Source organism: Marmota monax, unplaced genomic scaffold (assembly GCF_021218885.2).
Source record: "Marmota monax isolate L192 unplaced genomic scaffold, Marmota_monax_Labrador192_F-V1.1 WCK01_AAM20220418_F8-fsc00053, whole genome shotgun sequence".
In the NCBI taxonomy this organism is placed as follows: Eukaryota; Metazoa; Chordata; class Mammalia; order Rodentia; family Sciuridae; genus Marmota; species Marmota monax.
Window position 1 is genome coordinate 6,184,545 of NW_026693153.1, and position 19,731 is coordinate 6,204,275.

Here is a 19,731-nt window from a genome sequence, read left to right on the forward strand (position 1 = left end):
GGAACCAGGGATTTGAACGGCTCCAGAAATTGGTCTTGTTTCTGTACATAATCACTATAGATTGGCTTATGCCATAATAAAAGGTATGGTTACCAGCAATTCCAGAGCTTCCTGTCTATCAAACTCTACCACCTCAAATCCAGAAATCCTGGAAAAGTTATGACTGGCCTATCTTGAAAGTCAGACTCTCAACCCTAGACTGATGTTGCCCAAGGTAGGTTGAATACTATGGAAAGCCCAGCTTGAATGAGGTGTCTCTTTTGAATAACCGCAGTGACCAGGGGAGCCATGTCTGTAAAATATGGCAATTTCCATTCAAACCATGTAGCTGGAGAAACAATATTTCCTAGAAAAGAAAAGCCATCAACACTACAGCAGACAAAGTACTATATGCAACATTAAACAAATAAAACCTCTTATTCCTTGTAGGACAAGAAATTAGTTTTATCTCCACAAACTAGTTTTTCAAAGAAGAGTCAAATCACAAGACACACCCAGGGGACTGGGGTTGTAGCTCAGTAGAATGCTTGCCTAGCATGTGTGAGGCACTGGGTTCGATTTTCAGTAGCACCAAATATAAATAAATTAAAAAAAGGACATGCCCAAGGATGTCTCAGCCTTTGTTAAGATTCAGTTAAGCACTATATCTTAGTGCCTATGGCATGCCTAGCATTGTGCCAATCTTGAATTTAGTAAGTGAACCCCCACCTGAAGTTTAGAAACCTTTTCTAAAACCTGTTTTTCATGAAAGAATGGTTGCTGACATGGAATATTTATCAAGTAAAAGAGAATATGAGGCTCGATCCATTAAAGTCACACCAACAGTACAACTGTTTTATTGGGTTCACTTCAAGATTTGCTTTAACACACCCAAACAACCTTCTCTGATTTTCTTTTTATGGTAATATGAAATATATTTTCAAGGTTTTGCAGATTTTAAGTAACTAGGAATAGATTAAACCTTGCAGTTAGTTTGAACAAACTGCCTTTTAAAGAAAGGGAAAGGAATTCTGTTCAGGAAGAAACACTAATAAAACTATATTTCCACTCAATTTTTAAGCTAATAAATTTTCTTATTCAAGCTACCTTTTCTGTGTGCACATATGAACGTTTTGGAAAAGAATTAAAACTCTTTGCCTTTTTCAATCTGTTGACAAATGCTTGAGAATGCTGAGAAATTTCCAAATAACCAGTATGTTTTCTCTTAGGAACAAACTTCAGAGCCTCTTCCCAACTACCAGTATTTTTCAGACACAACAAAATACGCATCATTTGATCTAAGGTGAGATTTTTGGTACCAATATCCCATTGTAAATATTTATCTAATGGAAGGCATTCTGTTGCCAATTTTAGCCGTTTTGCCTTAGCTAGGGATATACCTGGTTGCATATTTTTGTCAACAAATGATCCAATTACATAAATTCTGTCATGCTTGAAAGTAGTCATAACATTGGGAGAATCTGCAGTTAAATATATAATATTGTCCTTTGGAAATAAATCTACATGAGACTTTTCTGTAGCTGTTAAAAGCAACTTGTCCCATTTTTCTCCATAACGTTTAACTAACTCTCTCTGATAAGCACCATCTATTTTAAGATTGCAGAAGTAAATATGGAAAGGATCAACATTTCTTCTGTTCCATCCTTCACTTTCTAAAAGTTGGGAAACAGCATTCTGCAGTTCTTTTGGTTTCATATAATTATCAAAATCCATATCAAAAACCAAAGGTTGTCCAAACTGCATCGCCTGGGCACCCTTCCAGTTCATTGAAGTGTTTATACGTCTGTCCCAAAGTCGAAGAAAAGGAAAGTTTTGCTGTTTATCTTCCTCAGTGGTTTCTAGCAGCATAGCTTGTTTTGCTTCTTCCTTTGCTGCTGCTTTCCTTTCCTTTTTGATTTGCTTTGCTTTTTTCAGTTTTTCCTTAATATACAAAAATTTTAAGTATTTTTTTTTTGATGATTTAGAAGCACATTCCATAATGGCTTTGAGCTGTTCTTCAGTGATGTTTTCTGGTACTTCTTTGCCAAGCAATCTCCACATCTCAATTAATTCTCTGGTGGCAGCTTGAGTATCTTCATCCTTGTTGCTTGAAACTGGGGGAACACCTTCTTCTTGCACACTAGACTTCATTGTGGTTTTCCAAACATCCAATTCTAGCTGTTCAGGAGGGGATATACTTTCCTTATCAGGATAGGACACAGCTGGTATTTTGGAAGACATGCACCTCTGCAGAACTGTTGAATATAAGTTTCTTTTCCTATGAAGGGTAAATGGCACCAAAAATCTGGTGAAAGGTCTTAGGAAAGTGACACTAACACTCATTTTGAGGAAAATAGTCATGTAAGAAAACCACTGTAAAAGAAACAAATGAAATTAAAAGTTAGAAATAAGTTTTAAAACCTCTAATAAACTGTATAATCATAATACCAAAATGCAATCAATTTCTGAAACACAGTGAATTTTTTTTTTCCTTTTTTTGGGGGGTGGGGGGAGTGGCACTGGGGATTTAATCCAAGGGCACTAAACCCATGAGTCACATTCCCAGCCCTTTTTATTTTGTATTTTGAGACAGGGTCTTGTGATCCTCCTGTTTCAGCCTCCTTCCTGTGGCCTCCAGTCCGCCCCCACCCCACCCCAGTACTTGGGATTGAACCAAGGGCCTTGTGCAAGCTAAACTCTACCATTGAGCTATAACTTCAGGCTGCAAAATGAAATTTTTCTACAACTTATATGCTCCATCATAAATTTTCCTAGACTCTTGCAGTTTTGAGCTTGTGATCACTCACTAAGCAAAGTTTAAAACTTATTTGGGTTCTTATTTTAGACATGAATTTCATTAGGCCAAAGGATAACTTAAAGATTATTTTAAAATTTGAATATAGGGGCCTAGAGGATAAATGTAACTAAATAACGGTTATGTACATCAACGACAAAGCTGAGATCATGATGTAGTCTCCTCCCAATAGGTACCTAAATTCAATATCCTTTACAAAGGCAATATATGAAGACAAAGGTTACAGAAGATTGCAAATAGTAAAAAGAACTTAAGAACTGCTGTACCAATGCCCTTATGTTTTCAAAGACAGACCAATACAGAGATCTATTGAACAACCACCACCAAAAATCTCTTCTCCAGTTCAGACTTGACTTTACAGGAAATAATGCTATTATCAAACAAAATGTCCCAAACTGGGACAAACATAAATAAAGCTCCACAATTGTATTCTAAAGAACTAGATGCCAGGGCTGGGGTTGTGGCTCTGTGGAAGAGCACTTGCCTAGCATGTGTGAGGCACTGGGTTTGATTCTTAGCACTGCATATAAACAAAACAAAGATCCACCAACAACTTAACAAAAAATTAAAAGAAAACAAAGAACTAGGTGCCACAAGATGATAAAGATGCTTATAAGATGTGATACCAGTATCAAGTTCAAGGTGAAAAAAATTCAAATTTTTACAAAATACAACTAAAACACTTGAAAAAATATCCTTCTTCCCTTGACTTCATCTAATGACCCAGCCTAAGACTCTCAACTCCCTGGCCTATGCACTGATGCCCTCTTTTAAAGGTAGATGTAACTTTTCTGTCCTTATCTCTTTTTAAAATTTATTTCCTCCATGAAATCTGATCGACTTCTGTAGTTTCAATAACTAAGCTTCAGAAAGATATCTCAAACACAACCAACTGAAATAATCTCTCTCCCTTCCTTCCCAGACTGCTCCTCCTCCTAAAACTGTTTCAGGGAGGGATACTGCTATCCAACCAGATGCTCGAGCTAGAAATCAGGAATCATTTCATTACTGTCCAGTCACATTCACTCTACATTCCTAATTTATTTGTTATATTCATTTTACTTCTAAATACTTTTTTAATCCATTCACTTCTCTTCATCACCATTTTCTTAACTGCATTTTCTAGCGCTCAGATTTACTCACCTCCACTTCTAAATCACTGGAGTCAGTGCAATGGCATACCAGGAGTGTGCAGTAGTGTCTGCCACCAATGTAGTGCAGAAACTCCACTATGAAATGTGGCCTACAACTGCAGCTGCCCAGTAGCTCACTGAACGGGTCTACACAGCACAGTCCCCAATGTGTATATATAAGTCTATTGATGCCACATTAAAGCCCATTAAACTTATTGATGTAGTTTTTCATGATATCATCCTTTGCTTACTTTTTAGTTGCATCTCTACCGATTCTTATATTTGAGATCAATATTTATCATGGCACCCTGTGCATATGATAGTATTCGAAAACCTGTATTTTAACTGGTGACCTATTTGCCTACATGGTAAGAACTATTTGTTCCATTAGGACAAGATCTATGTCTACATTAACACTGAAGCCAATGTTATGCATTATTTTGCTCAGGATAATCACTCAAAATATTTTTCGAGTAAATAGCCTGGGTGAAGTCTTCCCACATTTAAACAATGTTCAGACTTCCTTTAAAGAAAAAGAAATTCCTTCAGATTCCCCCCCCAAATTTAACCTGGGGTCGTCAGGCCCGAATCTGATAAGCACTAAATGCAGAAACAAAGTCGTTTGAGTTCTGTCTTTATAACTAGTAAAGACTTAGAATATCACAGAAACGAAAACCTAAATTTTAAAACACTATCAAGGATATCATTTGGAAACATGGTATTACTTATTAAATCGCTTCTCAGTGTATTAAATCACTGGGCTTCCTCCTATCTGTGGGCCTTCGCGCACATGCCACTGTGTGCACCTTAAACGTCGCCCACATTTTCCCACACCACACGCATACCAGGAGTGCGGAGGATAGGCTGCCGCCGATGCGGAGCGCAGGAGACTCCAGGAGTTGACTTCTGCGGTGAAACACGGACCAGAACGGCAGCAACTCACTGATCCGTCCACAGGGCGATACCAGCCCGAGGTAGCACCCCGGAGACGCTGCCGGAAATACCGCCCTCCTCCTCCCGGCGCTGCCTTCTGACGTCACGCCCGGGATACAGCGTTCCGGGCTGGAAGCCTAGCGCTGGTGGGAGTGTCTGGCTGTAAAGAGAACGCTATCGAAAGACGCGAGCCTTTCTGTTTCCTACATCAGCCCGCATTTTTCTTAAAAACTCGAATCCTCCTCTCTTAACCTACTGTCTCGTTGAGTATACAATGAATAAAGTCAAGTTACCAAGTAATTTATAAGTATGCATTTCCTAAAATAGAATGGTCTTTCACAAATCTTATGACTCTGCTTTAAATCTTTGACTCTAGGAATTTAACTCTAAACCTTATTTACCAGTTTATCACTAGTATTGAGTATAATGTTTGGAACGTGGTTGTTCGCAGCAAATACGCCTCACCTAATTCTTGTAAAATTTAATGTGAAGATAAAACTGAGGCCTTTGAGCCAAAATCCAGCCTGCACTTATTTTGTTTGGGCAACACATTGTTTTCAGATATTTTGGCTTAGTTGACGTTTTAGTTTTTTCACACTTATTTATTTTTTGCAGAGAGAAGAATCTAAGAGCATGGCTCCAGTTTATAGTGAGCAATAACTATTGTTGACTTGTAGGTATGATAACTGTAGTAATCAGAGATGATGTTGGTCCCAGTGTGGAGTTGTTTAGTTGTAAAATGGTACAGTCCTTCAAAAGTCAGAACATATAATTAATATTATGTAGCAGTTCTATTGATTGTATACTCAAAGAATTGAAAAGAGGTATACTTGTACTCAAATGTTCATTGCAACATGATTGACATTAACTACAGGATGGAAGCAATCCAAATGTTCACGAACAGATGGATACCAAAATACTGTAAATACAAACAATGAAGTTCTGATACATGCTGCAACATGAACTTTAAAAATTTTTTTTAGTTGTAGATGGACACAATACCTTTATGTAATTTATTTATTTATATGTGGTGCTGAGGATGGAACCCAGTGCCTCACACATGCTAGGCAAGCACTCTACCACTGAACTACATACAACCCTAGCCCATGAATGAACTTTGAGACATTATATGGAGTGGAATAAGCTAGACATAAGGTCAGATAGTGTAATGATTCCTCCTATATGAGATATCAGAGGCAAAGAAAAGAGGAAAGTTTGAATAATATTTGTGAGGTGGAATTTATAGCAGTAACTGTTCATGGCTCCTCCCATCCCTTGACCCCTGATAACCACTTCTGTATTTCCTATCTCTATGATTTATAGAATTTGGTGATCACTCTGTGGAAGAAATCAATAGTCTGGCATTAGCACTTGTTTCAATTGGTAGTGCAGGGAATGGGGAAAAGGATTACACAGGGCAAGAAAAAAGATAAGTACAGTTTAAACGTGGCCTATGAGCTTCCTTCAAGACAGCCAAATGATGTTTAGGATATTTGACTGCTGTGTGGTCTAAAGTTTAGAAGAAAGGGTATAGATTTGAGAATTGTTGACATAGAGTCTATGAAACTAAATGAATGAAAGAGAACTTCTAGGGCTTGGGCCATAGAGACTGAAAATAATCTACCAGGTAAGTGGGAGAAAAACAATTAGAATATGACATAGAAACTATGGGACATGTCTCAAGGAAGAGAGATAGTATGTTCAAATGCTGCCTAAAATTTTTTCAATGTAGAATGAGAAGTATAGAAAGGTCAATTGGGAACTTATTGTTTATAGTTTGATCCTACTGAGTCAGAAACTCTAGCAGTGGGCAGCAGCAGTCTTCGTCTTAAGAGCTACAGGTTATCCTGATGCACTTTGTTATATTCAAATTCGGGACCCCCAAAAGACCACCAGAGACCAAGATCGATGTAAGCAGCAAAGAGGTGTTTATTGCGAGCTAGCTCAGTCCTCGGCACTCACACAGCAACTGGTAATGCTGAGAGGCCCTGAGCCCAGGGTTTGCAGCAGTTTTATACACTCTTTGGGGAAGGCAGGGACTTCACATACATCATAGCATCTCTTAGCCAATCATCACACACTGCGGGAAAATCATAAAACAACTCTAAAACATGATTAGCACATTCACTGGAGTGAACAAGTTGGGTAGGGGTGATTGGTTAGTACAAGAGGGGGATTCGTTTGAACTGATTGGTTTAAGCCACGAGGGGAATACATGCCTGAACTACATGGTTTCCCAACATGTTATCAACCACCATAAACTACTGGAAGGGCATCCCAGGTATTTTCCCTGTCTCATGCTGATTGGTGGTTGCTAGGGGGTTGCTATGGGTCTTCACCTAGCCTAACTGAGTCAGGGTCACCTGGCTCTGCAGATCTCTCCTGTTATTTGTAGATAAACAACTCAGCAGGGTGGGTACTTGCCTAGGAGTGCTCTGTGGGTCTTTTTTTTTGTGCCCGCTTCCTTGTACAGTCTTTGCTCTGAGGTAGAGGCTGGTTTCTCAACTCTAAAGTTAGAGAACCATTGCTTTTGAAGAAACATTGAAAAGCGAGTGATACCAGTCCAGTACAGATCTGGAACAGGCTCTTGTTCCCTGATATTGAAAATTAAACATTGGAGAGATGCTGAGGCAAGGGGGAGAGCAAGTTTTATTTAAGAAAGTGATAGAGACAGACTTCTCTGAAGGGGGCCTCTGTGCTGAAAGCTCTTGGGAGGGGTATGACTTGCTTTCTTATAGACCCTGAAACACCCCCTTTCATTATTGTCTCCTCTTTCTTCCCTGAATGTGCAACTAGACTAGCCACAAGAAAGGAGCAAGGGACAGGAGGTTAATTGTTAGCAACTCAAGAGTGCCCAGGAGCACAGTCTTGGAGATTCAACTTTAGCAACCTATGGTTATCATAATGGTTGCTAATGGTTGTCATTCTGCCTCACCTCCGGCTCAGAGCAAGCAACCCGACTTGGCTATCAATAGATTGAGACCTCTGATGAGAAACCAGCCTCTACCTCCGAGCAAAATCAGTAATCCCAGTCATTCAGGAGGCTGAGGATTACAAATTCAAGGCCAGCCTCTGCAATTTAGTGAGGCCTTCAGCAATTTGGCAAGACCCTACCTCATAATTTTAAAAAACAGGAAATAAAAACAAAAAGGGGGCTGGGACAGATCAGTGGTAGAGTACCTGCCTCGCATGTGTGAGACACTTGGTTCGATCCTCAGCAGCACATAAAAACAAATCAAAACAAAAAAATAAAGATATTGTGCCCATCTACCAACTAGAAAAAATATTTAAAACAAACAAAAAAAGGGCTGAGAATATGGTTAATGCCCTGGAAGCCCCTGGATCTAATAATCCTTAGTACAATCAACTAATTAATTAATTATTTTTTTTAAAAAAAAGAGGAAACATTGGGTAAGGAGAATTCTGACTAAATAAACCTAACAGAAGTATTTCTGAAGACAGGTCAGGGTGATCAGATCCTTGGACTGATCCTAACAAATGCCAAAATAAACCGTTTTTTAACCTTTATTTATTTATTTATTTATTTTTATGTGGTGCTGAGGACCAAATCCAGTGCCTCATACATGCTAGGCAAGTGCACTACCAATAAGCCACAACCGCAACCACAAATCTCTTTTCTTTGCCACTTACCCAGTCTGTGGTACTCAGTTATTAGCAATCAAAAACAGATTAATATAGTCTCCTAGCTAACTATCATTTGCCCTCAAACTTAGCCTCATTTTCTCAGGGGAATACTCCCTGAATACCGAAGTATTATTTAGCTCTCATGTTAGATATTCTGTGGCATCCCCACTCCTTTTTTGGTGCTGGGGATTGAATCTAGGACCTTGTGCATGTTAAGCCTGTGTTCTACCACTGAGCTACACCTTCAGCCCTGGCCCCTGTTACTTTTTAATACTCTTTGCACTTGTAATTTCTTGTTCATTGTGACTTCTATAAGGATAAAAGCAATATTGGCCTTTTTTGTTATTGTGTCCTGATGTTGAGAGCCACAGCCGAAGGGGCCCCAGCAAACTTCCAGCTGCTGGCTGATGATTGGCTCACAGCGGCCCCAGCAACATCTAGCTGATTGGCTCCTCTGCCGCGATGCTCATTGGGCTATTTCCCTGCCCTTTCAGACCACGGAGCTGCTCATTGGGGGACTTTTTTGGCTCCGCCCACGTGACCCAGCCAATCGGCCTCAAGAGCAGGAGGATTGTGGGAGGTGGAGAGAGGCTTGTGTTGTTGGAGAGAGAGGCTTGTGGAAAGCCGGTGGTGGCAATTGGGGCTCTGAGGGTTTTTCCTGAGAGGCTGTTTTGTTTGGCGTGTGTGGCTCTAAAAATAAAGTTAGTTTCTTTTGACAAGACTGCGGCACTTTGCACTTGTTAATTTCTTGTTCATTGTGACTTCTATAAGGATAAAAACAATATTGGCCTTTTTTGTTATTGTGTCCCCAACACTTAAAATTGATTAGCCCATAGTAGGCACTCAAATATAAGTAGAAGTTATGAGTGAACATACATACACAACCAACAAATTTAAACAAAATAAAATAAACTTACAAGGAATGTAGTTTGCTTATGATATTATTTTTATTTTAACTTGTAACTTTATTTTGGTATTAATAACATTATAGAAATCAAAGAGTGACTTAAAATTTAATTTTTATCAACTTAAGCTTTGATATGTCATTATACAAAACAATTGCTTTTCTTTTTTTAAAGATTTCTTTTTTTAATTTGTTTTAATTATTTACACATGACAGTACAATGATATTGACATATCATACATTTGAATCAGATGGGGTATAATTTCTCATTTTTCTGAGTGTACAGGTTGCAGAATCACATTGGTCATGCTGTCATGTATATACATACAGCACAAAACAATTGCTTTTCAAAACAAAGATCTTCACACTTACTAATACTATAAAATATTAATAATGGAACTGACTTCCTGGTTCATCAATACTATAAAGTGCTCATGTTCACATTCTAAAAAAGGTAAATGATCAAAACTCAAGGCAGAATATAATATTGTGTATGAGCTGGTATTGTTCTTTTCCTTCTTGCATCTATAGTAGCAAAGTTGTAGAGGGCCAAAGAAGTCTTAGGTAATATTCCCATCAAAATGCCAATGATGGGGCTGGGGCTGGGGCTCAGTGGTAGTGCACTTTCCAGGCATGTGTGAGGCACTGGGTTCGATTCTCAGTACTGCAAAGGAATAAATAAAACAAAGATCTAGGCCTGGGGTTGCAACTCAGTTGGTAGCATACTTTCCTCAAATGCACAGGGCCCTGGGTTCAATCCCAGCACCATCAAAAAGAAAAAAATAATAATAAGATAAAGATCTATTGACAACTAAAAAAATTATGTGTGTGTATGCATACACACATACACACACACACGCACACACAAAAGAATTTAAAAAATGACAATGACATTTTTCACAGACCTAGAAAAAACAGTCCTAAAATTCATTTGGAAAAATAGAAGACCCAGACTAGCCAAAGCAATTTTATGCAAAAAAAAAAAAAAAAAAAAAAAAAAAGCAATGCTGGAAGCACCACAACACCTGACTTCAAATTATACTACAGAGTTATAATAACAAATAATATATGGTACTGACATAGAAACAGACACACAGACTGATGATACAATAGAAGACACAGAAAAAAAAATAAAAACTCACACATCTACCATAATCTGGTCCTTGACAAAGGTACAAAAAACATACATTGGAGAAAAGATAGGCTTTGACAAATAGTGCTAGGAAAACTGGTTATCCATATGTAGAAGAAGAGACTAGACCCTGTCTCTCATTCTGCACAAAACCCAATTCAAAATGAATCAAAGTCCTAAGAATTAGACCAGAAAATATGCAACTCCTAGAAGAAAACATAGGGTCAACACTCCAACATGTAGGCACAGAGATATTCTCAGGAGGACCCCTAAAATTCAGAAAAGAATGCCAAGAGTAATGGGATAGCATCAAATTAAAAAGCTTCTGCACAGCAAAGGAAACATTTAACAATGTGAAGAGAGAATGTACAGAATGAGAAAATCTTTGCCAGATACTCTTCCAACAGAGCATTAATATTTAGAATCTATATAGAACTCAAAAAACTTAACACTAAAAAACCAAATAACCTAATTAATAAGTGGTAAATGAATTAAACAGACACTTCTCAAAGAAAAATTCAAATGGCCAACAAATATATGAATAGATTTCAACATCATTAGCAATTAGGGAAAAGCAAATCAAAACTACACTGAGATTTTATCTCACATCAGTCAGAATGGCAGTCATCAAGAATACAAATAATAATAAATGTTTGAGAGGACATGGATAAAAAGGAACACTTTTAGTACAACCACTATGTAAAACAGTATTGTAGGTTCCTCAAAAGACCAAGCATGGAACCACCATATGACCCAGCTCTACCACTCCTTGGTATTTATTTTAAAGAATTTATAGTTATAGCATAGTGATAGATGCATACCCATGTTTATAGCAGCACTATTCATAACAGCCAAACTATGGAACCAGCCTAAGTGTCCATGAATGAATGAATAGATAAAGTAAATATGGTATATATACACAATGGAGTTTTTATTCAGCCATAAATAAGAATGAAATTTTGTCATTTGCTAGAAAATGGGTGGAACTAGCAAAATTAGCCAAGCTCAGAAGGTTGTATGTTTTCTCTCATATGTGGAAGCTAGAGATAAAAAAGGAAAACAAATGTGGGGGTGGGAAGGTGTCTCATGAAAATCAAAAGGAGATCATAGACTAGAGGAAAGGAAACACAGGGAAGGAGGAAGGGAAGGAAAGGGGAAATACTCGTGAAAGATATTAGCCAAATCATATTGTAGTATTGTGTGCATGTAGGAATAGTTAACAACAAATTCCATCATTATGTACAACTACAATACACCAATGGGTTAAAAAAGAGCTGAAGATTAACAAAAGTGAAGGAGAAAAAGGGCAATCCTTTCCTTTCTTCCTTCATTTATTGTTTTAGTACTAACTACAATAACATATATTTGTGTATTGTCTACGTCCTCCTATTAGAATGTAAGTTCCATTACAGCAGAGATAGGGACTTTATTTAATTCACTACTATATCTCTAGTTCTTGGAATAGTACTCGGTACCTAGTAGGCACTTAAATATTATTAGAATTGTAAGGATTTTTTCAAGGATGTGAGAAAGTAAAGAGCACTTCAAAAGTTATTTAGCTATATACATGAAAGATGCACATGACTCTTTTGATAAGTTGTAGAAGCTTCCTCTATAATCCTAAAGTTAATAAGTGTCAAATAATCAATCTTACAAAATATCCTACATATTGTGAAAGTTGTCAGAATCAAAATGGAGTCATTTTAGTCAGACTAACAACAACAACAACAACAACAACAACAAACACAAATCTGGGAGTTTATGAAGGAGGACTTTTCATGTACATGTGCCTAAAACAAGAACTATCACAAAAGCCAGCTAGAACCACTATCTTACACAAAGGCCACCACAACCTTACACAGAAAATACTTTTCTAAGGATGTCTGTCCAACTTTGGATGGATGCCACTGTTGTAACTGATCCTTGTAACTACTGATTATTATTTCAAAATAACTTATCTACTCCTTCTCATTTTGTCTTTAAAAAGTTCCCTTTGCCCCAACTTTCTTGAATATGCAAATAGTTTACTGTGGCACAGGTATTCCAATTGCAATGTTATTCCCAAATACATTCATTAATCTTTGGAGATTTTTTATGGTCTTGTCAACATCTATCTGTATATATGCTTTTTCTTTTATGAATCAAAATTATCCATCTCTGGGAACTGGAGGTATAGCTCCAGTAGAGTGCATGCTTAGCATGGATATGGTTCTGGGATCAATCTCCAGCATTGCCAAAATAAATAAATAAATAAATAAAAGAAAAAGAAAAAAGAAAAAGTCCATCTTGCTCAAGCAAATCAAGATAGCTTATTAAGACAGGAGGAAGAGAAACTGTTTTTATGCTTAGCTTCCTAAAGAATATGCTTGAATATGGTAGTGTAAGGGAGAAAAATATTTTTTGCCTTTACAATGTAAGTTCTTTGTTGCGATGGACCTCTGTAACAAGAAAGAGGAATAAAAGAAAAACAAACAAATTAATTAATGCTTGAAGCACACACCACATGGGAGAAGACCCTACAAAAATAATTCAAAATAATGGCTTAGAACTCTGGCTTGTAAGTATCATCTACAAAGAACAACATATTTGTGAAGAAATGAAAGGATAAAGGAGAGGATTTTAAGTTTCCAAAGGTGGAAAAAATATGGGAATATAAAGTTGCTAGGCATGGTGGTACACACCTATAATACCAGCAGCTCAGGAGGCTGAGGTTGGAGGATCACAAGTTCAAAGCCAGCCTCACCAATAGTGAGGCGCTAAGCAACTCAGTGAGACTCTATTTATAAATAAAATACAAAACAGGGCTGGGGATGTGGCTCAGTGGTCAAGTGCCCCTGAGTTGTCCCCAGTCCCCCCCCCCATATATATTTCGGAAGAAATTAAGGCAGTAGGTTTGTTTGTAGATTTCCTCTGGCTGATAGGAGTCTAGCGTTGACTGGAATAAAGGAGAATATATGTCCTCTTGACAGAAAAGAGAGAGAAGAGAAAGAGATTTCCCTTCACCTACTGCTTTTTCTTTTTGTCTTTTCTTTCTTTCTTTTTTTTTTTGGTACTGGGGATTGAACCCTGGGGAACTCAACCACTGAGCCACATGCCCAGCCCCCTCCCCCTCTTTTTCTGAGACAGTTTTGCTAACTTGCTTAGGCTGGCTTATGAACTTTCGATCCTCCTGCCTCAGCCTCCCAAACTGCGGGGGATTACAGGCATGTGCCAACGTACCCAGCAATTTACTGCTTCTTTGTGTGTGAGCCATGTCCCCAGCCCTCTTTTTATATTTTATTTAGAGACAGGGTTTCACTGAATTGCTTAGGGCTTTGCTAAATTGCTGAGGCTGGCTTTGAACACATGATCCTCCTGCCTCTGCCTCTGGAGCTGCTGGGATTACAGGCGGGTGCCACTGTGCCTGGCTCTTTCCCTTATACTTTAAATTACTTATTTTTATCTAATACAATGTAAAAGTGGTATAAATAGTTCATACTGATTGTTTTAGGATTACTGTCTAGAAAAAAAGTCTATGTTTAGTACAGTGGCAACCACCAATGTACTCTTGTCTCTGAATTTGACTACTCAAGATTACTTGTAATTATCTTTAAGAAGAGGGTGAGTGATGCCCTAGAATCAAAGATACAAATAATTAGCCCATTTTTATTTTCAAGGAATACCTTTCCTCTTTAGGATGATAAAATATTTATATTTAACAATATTTTACATTTTCACAGATCATTAGAAAGTCTGAAAAATAATCTTATAACCTGAGAAGTTAAAGACCAATCCTGTTATACAGTGATACTATTCTGTAGTAGTTATAATCCTTTGCTATATTTAAGAAAAAGGCTCTTTTGTATATTCTACTCTATTAAAAAAACATAGAGTTGTAGGGCATGGTGGTGCATGCCTGTAATCCCAGTGACTGGAGAGGCAGAGGCAGGCGGATTGCAAGTTCCAGACCAGCCTCAGCAACTTAGAAAATTCCTAAGCAAAGTAGCAAAAATCTGTCCCAAAACAAACAAAAAAACAAGGCTGGGGGATGTAGTTCACTAGTAAAGTGCCTCTAGGTTAAATCCCTAGTACCAGAAAAAAATTATATAAAATAAACTACAATTAGAAATAACTGGTTCACTCTCATCAAACTGAAATGCTATATTCAGTGCAATGGTATGCATAATTGAAATATGAATAATTTGATTAACTTCTTATAAATTCATTTCTCTTAAATCAACTTCTTACTGCTGAAACTGTAGAATCACTTTATGGAACCTATTAGCTTGACAGAAATGAATTACTCCTACTTTTATTTTTTTATGTTTTCATCTCTTAGCTCTAGTTCCATCTTTTGCAATTCAGTTATTTCCCATAATTTTGGCTGATGAATTAAGGCAGTTTGAGAAAACTTAAAATTCAGTTATTTTACAGCAAACGTGCCCTCTCTCCAGTCAGGGATAGAACTCAGGCAAGTTAGGCAAGCTCTCTATCACTGAACTATACTCCCAATCACATAAGCAATGTTTTTTTTTTTTTTTATACAGAAATAAACCAGGGTCTAAATGAAATCCTTATAATGAATTTCATTCTCATTAAGTCCAGAAATATACCTGCCTTCAGTCACTCATGGCACCAAAGCCCCAAACCTCAAGGCACCTGAGGGGCTTACCTACACCTCATTCCTAATGCTTTTTGAGCTACCCTGTTTACTGACTTTGGTAAAGATGGGGGATGAGTGTTAAACTCAAGTATTTCCCGAGTCTCTTCTGGCTTGGGACATTCCATAATCATTTTGCCTAATTAGAGCATTTGGCTGAATTTTGTTAATGTGATTAAATCATAAACCTCATAAACCATCACTAAAGCTTACACATTTATTTTAAAATTATTCAAGCATGTACACTATGGTTAATAGTATAGGACAAATTTTTACACTGACAAGTTATTTCCAAAGGATTTCAAAAGTTGCAGGCTGAAACTACCAGAGGTTGGGTTCCTTGAGGACAGGGCCCTTAAATTCCATAATAAGTATTTGTAGAGAGCATTCCAGATAATACCCCCCAACCTTGTCATCTCAGTATTTTGTTTAAAAAAAGTTGAGATCTAGCTCTTGTTTCTTGGGCCTTTAAAAAAGAATTTTAATACAGATATCAATTACTATATCTATTACTGCTAACCTATTCTGCGTATTTTCACTCCAATGCCAATTATTAACTATGTTGTTGAACAGTGGTTTTGCCATCCTAAAATCTCCCACCTCCCTTTCTTTTTTGTGGTACTGGGGATTAAAACCAGGGGCACTGTACCTCTGAGATACATCCCCAGTGCCCCTGCTTTCTTGTTTAATTTTATTCTGAGATGGGGTCTCACTAAGTTGGCCTTAGTCTCACTGGCTTCAAACTTGTCATCCTCCTGTCTCTGCCTCCCAGAGGGCTGGCAGTACAGGAATGCGCCACCACCATGCTTGACAGTCTTAACATCGTTTTGTTTCTGAGTTTCAGAATGCTCCTTGAAGACAAAGCTATGGTGGGAATGAAAATAATACAGCCAAGGGTGAAGGTTCAGTTTCATATTTCTGGGACCATCTCACAAGATCCAGTAAAGTTAGGAGGAATTCCTCAAGTTTCCCCCTTTAACATCTGTCCACTTAATTTTCAAAGTTAACAAAGCCTTTTGAAGACCCCAGGCTAAAACTGCGCAGCCAGACTTACTTTCACTTAGGTGTTGATATTATGAAACATGCATCAGTAAATAACCATTAGACAGGGAAGCCCGCAAAGAAAACAAGACCCAGGAAGCGATTTCCGGGCTGAGGTGGGAGGGGCGGCCAATTTCCGGTTGGAGGACTGGCGAGGGCTCTTGCGCAAGCGCGGTACTCACTTTCCTGGCTTTCTGTCTCCACTGCCCCTCCCCCCAAGCCTGAGGGGTCTTGAGGTGACAGCGCTTGCAACTGCGACTCCAGTAGGAAGAGAAGATGGACAAGAGGAAGCTCGGGCGACGGCGATCTTCATCTGGTGAGAAAGGGCTGGAAGAGGGTTGAACATACTGTCTTCTACCTAGGAGGTGACGGGTGTTGTGTTGCGGCCCCGAGCTTTGAGGTGAGAGGGAGGGCGAGGCGGGGGCGCGCACAATGGAAGGCTCCGGAGTGGCTCCCGCCCCTCGAGTCAGACACTCAGTCCGAGCTGTCATCCCAGCCGTGGAGGCTCTTCGCTGCAACACCCTTTGATTTTTTCCCCCCTTCTCCTGCGAACACTCTCCTGGAGTCTCACGGCCCACGGATCTCCCCGGTTGGCTTGCTGCTCCCCTGCCACGCCTTCCTCGTAATTCCACCAATGTGCCAGTTTCATTTCCAGCTTCTCAGCACCACTTTGCTCAATTCCTTTGATTCTTGCTTTTTTTTTTTTTTTAACCGACTCCCTTCTCCCCTCTGGCACAGAAGGAAAGGCGGGGCTTGATAATTGCCACTTCGATCCTCAAGTAAATGCCTTATTGTATCTGATTCTTATGAATAGGTTTGCTTAATAGCCTTTTTCTTTTCCAGCCTCCTGCTTTTCCCAAAAGTGATCAAACAAAAGATCTGAAGCCCAGCTGTGTGTGTGTGTGTGTGTGTGTGTGTGTGTGTGTATACTGGGATTGAACCTGGGGTGCCTGTACCAATCAGCTACATCCCCGGCTACTCTTTATTTTGAGACTGGGTCTCCAAAAGTTTCTAAGCCTGGCTTTGAGCTTGGGATCCTCCTGCCTCAGCCTCCCGAATAGCTGAAATCACAAGCATGCAGTGCCTCACTGGCACTAGTGTTTTCATCTCACTGTATTTTTTTTTAAGTTGTAGATGAACACAATATCTTTATTTTATTTAGTTATTTTTATATATTGCTGAGGATCAAACCCAGTGTCTCCTACTTGCTAGGCGAGTGCTCTACCACCGAGCCACAAACTCAGCCCCACTTACAGTATTTTTGATTTTGAAATTGCTTTAAGGTTTAAATAACTATTTTAAGTTTTTTTTTTTTTTTGGTTAAATTGTGGTAATACAAAATCGTTTTTAAGATGTGAAGTAGAGCTCCAGTCAACACACATTTTTGTCAAACATGTCATCCATTAAGGGTACCTCAAATCCTTGTGTTAAGTCGGGTAGATTTAGGAGAGTAGTATAGTAGCACACAGTCTAGTACATAAACTAACATCTTATGACCCAATTACTTCATTTTAAAGTTTATTATTGTACCATTTAGTTTTGTAGATCTGACGTTAACCATTACAAATTTATGTAGGAGAACCTTGTGTCTGAGCATTTCAAACTGTTTTTTGGGTGCAAAGGAGAGTGAATGGTGATCTTAGAGGACTTTGCTTAGACTGTTAAAACTCTGAGGTCTCTTTTCATATACAGTTAATGTTTACCACTTTTTGTGTATTTTAGGGATGTTAATCTTTACCTTTGAAAGAATATGTCTGATGTAACTCTAGGTTTATATTGCATATATGCCTCCAATAGATCAATATTTTTTAATATCTCACCCCCTGAAGTCATCAAGTAAAACCAACACATTAGAAAAATGAAGTGTTTATTTGGTGTCATTTTGTGTTTCTTAACAGAACTTTAGGTATAGTCATACTTAGTTTAAAGCTTTTTTTTAATAAATGCATTTCATCTTGGTTTATTACATTTGTGAGGTAGAGCAAAATAGTAGCTTTGTTGTCCATCAAATTCTGTTCCTTTTTACCTGATTATACTTAGATTGATTTATTATAGTTATTTTGATGAAAGTAGTTGTGGGAAATCAACTTTGAGAATTAAACTGCTAATCTTTGTAAAATACATTGATATTTATGTTATACCTCTAGAGTTTTTTTTTTTTTTTAACGATTTCTATTTTGCAGCTCTTCTTTCTGAAAAGTATTGTATAGGAACCGTTTCCGAATCTAATGTTACCTAATTGTTCTCCTGCATATATCTAGTTTACAATGTGAACATTAATTTTAAAGAACACTGCTGCTTTTCCTAATGATGTGTTTTAATTTTCCCATATAAATTCTCAGGAATAAAATGTGCTCAGTTGGTTGAAAGAGATTCTGTTTAATGGTTATATATATGTAGCTGCTGCTTCATGAGGATTTATTGCTAACTGGAACGGAAATAAAGTGATGTTTTCTGGTCATCACAATTCATAAATTCACAGAAAGAGGAGTTCTTAATTTTAATTTTTAAAAGATTTTTTAAAAAGATGGACACAATATCTTTCTTTATTTATTTTTATGTGGTGCTAAAGATTGAACCCAGTGTCTCACATGTGAAAAGCAAGTGTTCTACCACTGAGCTATAACCCCAGCCCTTTAATTTTAATTTTTTTTTGTTGCTGTAATATGGATTGAACTCAAGTTTTTGCACATGTGAGGCCAGTGCTCTACCACTGAGCTACAACCCCAACCCTTTTTGTTTTATGTATTTTGAGGTAGGTCTCCTTAAATTGCCCAGGCTGGCTTTTAACTTGTGATCCTCCTGCCTTGCCTGCTTGAGTAGCTGACATTCCAGATGTGGGTCACCCTGCCCAGCTAAGAAAGAGATATTTGATAAATAACATAGGAAGAGTAGGTAGAAGCAGTCACCACCCAGTTAATCCCATCAGGGATTAACACACTGTTTAGGTTAAGGCTATAACCCAATAATTTCTATAAGATTGTAATAGGCTTGGCTGAACTTGTGTCTCCTAAAAAAGGAAGAACTCTTAGGTTCATCTTTAACTCTATCAGTTCCAAGTAGCAGAAACCAAATTCCAGCTGGTTTAGGCTAAACACAAAATAAGTACTTCTAATTCATGTAACTGATAACTGCAGCATACCAAAGCAGTAAGTAGGTGGGAAGGAAAGACTTCTAGAACAAGCTTGAATAGAAATTAGGTGAAAGATTCTTTTTTGAAGAATATTATAGATTTTAATTATGTTGATAGGGAGTGGGAAAGAGGTAGCTGGTGAGGGAAAGATTAAAGATACATCAGGTAGGAGATAATTGATGCAGTGAAGGTCTAGAAGAAATAGAATAGTAAAATAACAGGTTGGTGAGATATAGTAAAAGGAGCAAGGATTCATAAAGATAGATACAGTTTGAGACGTTAAGGATATTGCAGTCATGGCATCTACAAGATATCTTTTGAGAAAGAATAACTTTTAAAATAGTTTTAGAAACTCAGAATAGGAGGTCAGTTGGGAT

The 19,731-nt window shown here is 38.0% G+C and overlaps 2 protein-coding genes across 9 annotated transcripts in view; one reads left to right on the forward strand and one right to left on the reverse strand.

Moving 5' to 3' along the window:
* Positions 1-807: 807 nt before the first annotated feature.
* Trmt10c (tRNA methyltransferase 10C, mitochondrial RNase P subunit) lies at positions 808-4,930 on the reverse strand. The gene is made up of 2 exons (XM_046455398.1): positions 4,773-4,930; positions 808-2,352 (listed from the first exon to the last, which is right to left on the reverse strand). Exon 2 carries the CDS (start codon positions 2,338-2,340, stop codon positions 1,078-1,080), a length of 1,263 nt encoding a protein of 420 aa, XP_046311354.1. The 5' UTR covers positions 2,341-2,352; positions 4,773-4,930; the 3' UTR covers positions 808-1,077.
* An 11,468-nt stretch (positions 4,931-16,398) lies between these two features.
* Positions 16,399-19,731, forward strand: part of Senp7 (SUMO specific peptidase 7) — a 156,813-nt gene continuing 153,480 nt past the window's right edge. For all 8 annotated transcript variants that reach the window (XM_046455277.2, XM_046455281.2, XM_046455282.2 and 5 more), the window contains exon 1: positions 16,399-16,537. In XM_046455277.2, coding sequence (XP_046311233.1) covers positions 16,498-16,537 — 40 coding nt within the window. In that variant the 5' untranslated portion in view covers positions 16,399-16,497. The remainder of the gene's footprint in view (positions 16,538-19,731) is intronic.